Below are 6,909 nucleotides of genomic sequence, written 5' to 3'. Positions count from 1 at the left end.
TTCATTATCTCCACAGATGATAATTATTGTGGTAACAGATAATAACAAAAACCGTTTCTAAGTTATTTTCTAGTTTAAAGTCAGTCAATACATCCAGAGCTATATCTTAAGTATCATTTCAAAACGAAATCTATCAAATTATATAAAATTCTTGTCGCCAAATTATGCATATTTTCGAGCACGTAAAAATTATATAAATTCTCGTCGCCAAATTATGCATATTTTCGAGCACGTTAAAATTTGTTAACTTAGATAACTATTTATTAGGAACTTATGAAAACTATTCAAACCAGCAACAAATTTTACTTTAACTAAAAGTTATCCTCATGAATACGTCTTTTCACTGGATTAGGTTTTATTATCCAAGGTGTTTCTTTTGAGTACACAATAATGGTATGTTTCTGTTGTTCCACTCCTCAGTGACACAGACAACTGTGGTTTCTGTTTCAATTTCTGTTGCAGTATTATTCACCTTAATCAGTGTGTCTTTAAACTCATCAATAGTATTTGACTATCAGGAGCAGTTTTCCATCGTTTTTTAAATTTTTTAACTGTTGTACCTCCTATATACATTCAGTTCATGTAAAAATGTCGGCAAAATTTACAACAAATATTTTAATATTTAGTAAAATTTTCATATTTTTATTATTTGCTCATTAATACACCATTCATGTTACTAATAACGTCAAAAACAGAACTTTCATGAAATTGTATTGCGTGTAGGATCATGAAATTGTATTGCGTGTAGGATCAGTTTTAGAACTTTAAATAATATATTTACATGAAGTTGTAATTATTTCATATAAATATTAAAAGTGTGAACATATAGAAACATTAGGAGATATTTGGTAAATAATGTGCTCAAGTACGTTAAATGAAAATTCATTTAAACTAAAAGCATAAGGTGCAGTTTTAAAAACGCGTCGTTCCATCTTACGGGCCGTTCCGCCTCGTAAAAAACTCTTCTATGCCATATCTTTTTAAAAACAATTATAACTTCGCCAAATTGTTAAAATAAGATGACGTAGTCTATGAAGTAATTGCGCAAATAAATCGCATATATTATGTAATGTAAAAGAAGAAACAGAAGTACGAGTTTGCTACCGATAAAGATGTTATGTTTCAATATTTTTCGTTTCAAATTCTTTTTAGTTTCATATTTTCAAAGTTGTTTCTCTTTTTCGTAGTTTTTTGTCACTTACATCACACTTTTATCCACTCGTGTCTTCAAATGTGTCAAGCGGCTAAATCAAGAGTTTAATATCGATTCACTTTGGAAAATGATATTTGATCATTATTAAGGAAAATTTAAATTGGAGAATCAGATATTGCTACGTTCGATTACCTTAAAATTTTAGAGTGAAACTGTCTTGATGAAATTCAAGCAGAAAACTTTTGTAAAAAAATAAACTTTGCAGGGTTACTGTGCGTTTGAAGTCCAGAGCAAAATTAAATAAATAGATGTAAGAAACCAGAATCCTAGAATCTACAGTATCCTTGCTTTAGATCAACAATGTAATAATTTCATGAGATTCACCAGAATTCATCAGATTCACATATTTGAAAAACTACATATAGCAAAACTATAGCCATTTATGTCGATCAAGTTTAACTTTATGAAGAATCTTTTTGCTTTACCTCAGCATTTATCTTTAAGTTTATCTCCTTTTTGATCTGACCGCTCACATCAACAATTGTTATTTTAAACAGTTATTAGCACTGTAAAATTAGATACGTCATTTAAAAATAATTGAGAAATTACAACTTCTTGAATGTGCGCAAGGAAATAGCGGTTTGACTACAAATTTATACGTTCGCTTGCGGTTATTTTTAGAGAAAAGTTAATTGGCAAAAATTATTTTCATGAGATGTTGTACATCTAAAAGGACACCAAGTTCGTGGATCGTATTAGCTCATTTGTGGTTACTTTTAATTATTATATAATCAAAGAAGTTTAGTAACGAGAAGGAACGACTTATCTTATTTTTGTGTGTCATTTCTTACATTATTATAAAGTTAAACCCATTTGCTGACATAACTGCATTATAATGAAAATGAGACAGAAAGCCAAGTTTTTTATAATCCCGAAAGATTAACCGCTGATTAATCGCTAAAGAATAATGGTTTAACGATATGTCGAGTGAGCTATTTAACGTGTGTCGGGTGAGCTATTTCAACCATTTAGGTTTGTGTTCTGCTTAAGCACATTAAGGCCAAAATGAAAAAAAAACCTCAACTTGAATTTCCGAAGAAACCCTCCGCAGAGATTAAAAAATACATATTACTGATTCAAAAAATGTAAAAGTTGAAATTAAACTATTTCTTTCGGAAAGATAATTCAGTTTGTAGATTTTCTTTACTTGGTACAAAATGTTGAAATGATAGCATGAAAATTTTGCATTTTTATAGCACGAGTAAACTTTTCTGCATTAATCCATCATCTTATATGAAATCCTATACAATTGATAACTCAATCAATTTAAGTGTATTTTCATGAACTTCCGTTATTTACTTAAATTCCGGTAAAGAGCAGTATATTGCATAAGTTTGAGCACAAAGTTTTAAAATGTCATTTTTTGAGAAATTTGTCTAGTAAATTATTGTGAAAACTGCAAGTCATCTTTTACTTTCATAGTTTTTTTTTGTTTTTTTGTTTAAAAAAAAACCTAATTCGGCCAAAACCCCCGATAATTGCAGAAAAACTGTTTGTTTTCTCTGCCTGCAAAAGTCTAGACAGCTCACTTCTCTTTTGATTGACCGCGTCAAAGATTTTTTTATTTTTCAAATTAACTTAACTAATTCAAGAAAGCCAGTTTGAGTGTGTGACCATTGCAGAGTACGCATTCAAAAAAAGTACAATGGAGAGAATGTCTCTTGGTCGTCTCTTTTCAACTTTAACTTCATCAAAATTCGTCCTTCAACTAGTGGTCGAATACACACGGGGGAATGGTTAATCTTACTTCATATCAAAATGCCAACCATTTCATGGTGGTCAGTTCGCAGTGAACAAGTGTCACAAGCTTCTCAAAAACACTTACATTTTGTAAAGGCTTGCTGAGAACCATTGTACTCTTGAAGTATTTTCAATTGACACACTAAGAAAGCTTGAATCTATAGTATTTTGATGACAGCTATGCTGAAAAAATTTCCAGCTTTCAGAGATCCTACCTTAAGCTGCAAAGAGTCAGTATGATTCCAGCCATTCTTCCTCCAACTAGAGATTTTTTTCCTAATTTGTAATATTTATTTATATTTATGTTTTGTTTGTTCTTTATGTCTTTTTTAGAAATATATAATTTTTTATGAATATAAAATAAGTACTTTGTTAATTTGTGCTGTAACAGTTAAAACATTCTGCTCTTTGCTAAAAATAAAGATTTAAAAAAATTAAAGTTCATAAAAATACACTTAACTGAATGATTTAACTTAGATTTCATTCAGGATGATGGATTAATGCAGAAAAATTTACTTGTGCTGTAAAAATGCAAAGTTTGTATGCTATCATTTCACATGCTATCATCTCAAGATTTTTTGCTAAGTAAAGAAGATTTACTAAATTTTCTTTCTTAGACAAAATTATTTAAATTTGACTTTTACTAATTTTGAATTAGGATTGTGTTTAAATCAATCCCTTCAGAGGGTTTCTTCGAAATATTAAGTGGAGGTTTTTTTTCATGTGCTAGCTCTAGAGCTTTTTATTGCGCTATTATTTTGATCTATAGAATACAGAATAGGAAAAGAGTTTAAAGGTTGGGCACAAAAATTGGTTAAAGTGCATAAACACGCAAAATATTGTGGAGTAATAAAAATACTGTTGCTAAGTTAAATGCTTCAATTTTACAACTTATATGAACGAAGTTCAATTACAATTTTTACTTCCAAAATCATCACACAAACTGGTACTTAGTTCGCTTTTCTCGAGAGTAGATCTATTATTGTCTGATTTCTTTATTCCCGTATCGTTTTCATTAAACAACTTGTAAATATCGTCTTTAGACAGTTCGCTTCTTTTTTCCAGAATTTGAATTTTCTTTTTCAAAAGCTCATTTTCAGTTTCTAACATAAAAATATCTTTTGACGTTGCATATTTTTTCGACTCCATGCTGCTCATGTAACGACAAGCAGCGTTTAAGATTGAACATCGTGAGACCTTTTCCATGTTTGTTTTGACTGGAAATGCATTTTCAGGAAGTGCATGCTGAAGCAAGGTAAATTTTGATGATATTAATTGGCGGCGACGTCGCTCTAATTCATTGTGATAGTCGCGTTGAACAACGCTGTAACGGCGTCTTTTACTGGCAGCACCTTTGTTTGTTGTGTTGATAGAAAAATTATATGAGTAGGAAGACATCTTTAATTTGTTCTAAAGTTTCTTATTATTTAAATTTTCTTGGATTTGCACAAGTATATCTTTGTTTTTGCATTTGGGAATTGAAAAACTTATTTTAAAAAATTTCGTAAGCAAAAATGAGCCTCAAGTGACCTATGATAACTTTTTGTTACCAACAAAATTTATTGGTGACAAAAAAAGAAAAAATTATTTTAAGGAAGTTTATGAAACTATTTTGTCTAATTGATTAACTAATGTCTAATTTTATGCAAATAGAATTTCGGATAAAAGTTTATTTACACTTAGTAAACCAAATTAACATTACTTAATATTCCCCAATGAATCCAACACTGTGGCATTTAAACGAATTTGTTCAGGGTGTAGTTACCTATTAAACTTACATCAAATATCATTAAAAAATTTTGTTCAGGGTGTAGTTACCTATTAAACTCACGTCAAATATCACGTCAAGTTTTTGTTAGTCAAATATCAAACTTAAACTTGCAAAGCCACGGCCGTTTTACTTTATACGGCCGTTGTTTTGCAAGTTTAAGTTTGACATTTGACTAACAAAAACTGTGTTTTGTGGAAGAAAAAAAACTCCCTTAAGAAGCTTAAGGACGAACCATGCACTCATTTTACAGCGTAAGTTTTGGATTTTAGTGATCTAAAGGATGGCGCAAAAGTTTTTTCACAATCGTGTCTTGAAAGAAAAATTTTTTCGGAAGCAATTAAATTTTTTTCTGCTTTCATGATCATAATTAAACATAGACGATAGTTCGTCTGACTTTTTTTTTCCCGTGAACTTTGGGAAGTCAGACGAGAAAACTATGGTTATTTAAAAAAATGAATAATGGCGAAATATAATTACGTTTAGCAAATAGTCAGACGAATTATCGTCTAAATTAAACATTGTCTTGAGTATATTATCAACTAGTATGATCGCCATTATTCATTAAGCAGTCAAAATTCTACGATAAAAACTTTCACACAAGCTTTGGATAATATGACCAGCAATTTTCCAGAGAATTCAGGTCTGGAGAGTTTACTGGCCAACCTGTCGAAACATTTGCGAGGTTTTCATTAATCCATGCTATTGCAGTCTTTGATGTTTGACACTTTTAGGCACAGGGAATAACTTTTTATTATTCATAGCTTCTTTGTAGACTGGCAAAGTACTTTTGACAGAATAATCATTATTTTCATTTTATGAATTGAAGATGAGTTTTTTTTTTATGTGTGTAGAAACTTTTGAACCACCTTTTACCAGGTGCTAGTTTTTTTCACTAGGTACTTACACTGCGACCACCTTTTAGTATTGGAATTGGTGTTGCAGCTCTTTGAAATATCTTTTTCAAATTATTTTAACTTTCAACCAAGTCATCTACAAATGAGTTATTTTTGTTTAGAAGTTTTTTTTTTTTTTTTACAATCAAATATTTTACCGGTTGTTGATTTTAACAAGGTTTAAAACATGGTGCTACCAACTTCAACGGCTCCAAATTAAAATTACTTTTTCATATTTGAAACAAAAAAAACTTTTTTAGCAACTTGGTTTTGTAATAGTATATTAAAAAATATTTTATTCTGAAACTGCAATCTACTAAGTCTATATTATTATTATTAGTTTAAATTTATTATTAATATTAGTAGTATTATTTATTTTTTTACAACATTTTATTAACTGCTTTTGATTAAAACTTTTGCTTTTTCGTTTACTAGAGTTGATGCTTCTAGTTTTTTTTCATGATTCATGATTTTTCATGACAACTGCTTGTCGCTATCATCTTTTTATGCCTTCAGAATTTACCGTTACTCTTAAAATGTAAGTTAAATTAAAATTGAAATACTTTTATACAACAGAAAAAAAAATAGGAGCATTTAAATTCAGGAAGAAAAAAAAAATTCAACTGTTTCTCAAGCATCTTTCATTCTTTTTTCATCTTGGTTTTTTTTGTATGCTATTTGATTCTTATTTCTCTGCTGTTGAATATAAGAAAATTTTTAAAGCATCGTTCGTTATTATAGCCTTTCAGCTTTGACAATCTCATTACTAAAAAAACTAATTGATAAGACAATGCAATTAAAAATGCACTTAGCTTGCATTATGCAATAAGAGTTTACAAGCGATTTAACAGGCATAGATAGCATATGTAAGTTTTTGGACAAATTGGATCAGAGATCTTAAATCAAGAAATGTTTATGCATTTTTGAATTTAAATTTTGTCTACAACTTTTTTTTAAAAAAAATTTTTCCAGGGAAAATTATTTAACAAAGTTTTTCAACTGATTTTTTCCATTTTTGTGATGTAAACCTTCGAAATTTTAAAAATGGTTTTAAAAAGAAAAAATAAGTTAAAATGTCATCGAAATGGAAGCCTAAGCCTCGTTTCTGACCAATCAACTTAAAGCAGATGATTTAAACATGCAGTTGTCAATAAAAACTTTACCGATCAATTTCTATTGACGAATGGATGTTTGACAAACTTCTCTCTCTAATTTAATGTGTTCAACAAATTTTTGTTCCTGTCAGCGTAAGATTTTTCAGTCTTTCGCCCCTCAGCTCACGCCTATATGGA

General features: G+C 29.5%; 1 protein-coding gene across 1 annotated transcript; it reads right to left on the bottom strand.

Moving 5' to 3' along the window:
- Nucleotides 1–3,802: 3,802 nt before the first annotated feature.
- Nucleotides 3,803–4,396, bottom strand: LOC145194472 (protein max-like). Its single transcript, XM_080072126.2, has one exon. The coding sequence runs from the start codon at nt 4,349–4,351 to the stop codon at nt 3,860–3,862; it is 492 nt and encodes a 163-aa protein (XP_079928252.2). The 5' UTR covers nt 4,352–4,396; the 3' UTR covers nt 3,803–3,859.
- Nucleotides 4,397–6,909: the final 2,513 nt, after the last annotated feature.

The sequence above is a fragment of the Hydra viridissima genome, unplaced genomic scaffold (genome assembly GCF_058129835.1).
Source record: "Hydra viridissima isolate aposymbiotic clone 2 unplaced genomic scaffold, HvirCarnegie_v1 scaffold_12, whole genome shotgun sequence".
In the NCBI taxonomy this organism is placed as follows: domain Eukaryota; kingdom Metazoa; phylum Cnidaria; class Hydrozoa; order Anthoathecata; family Hydridae; genus Hydra; species Hydra viridissima.
The sequence above is the reverse complement of the archived record's forward strand: the minus strand, read 5'-3'. Positions and strand labels throughout refer to the sequence as shown.

Excerpts from the sequence above, each read along its gene's own strand:
- LOC145194472 (XM_080072126.2), bottom strand. The coding sequence starts at position 4,351 with ATGTCTTCCTACTCATATAATTTTTCTATCAACACAACAAACAAAGGT.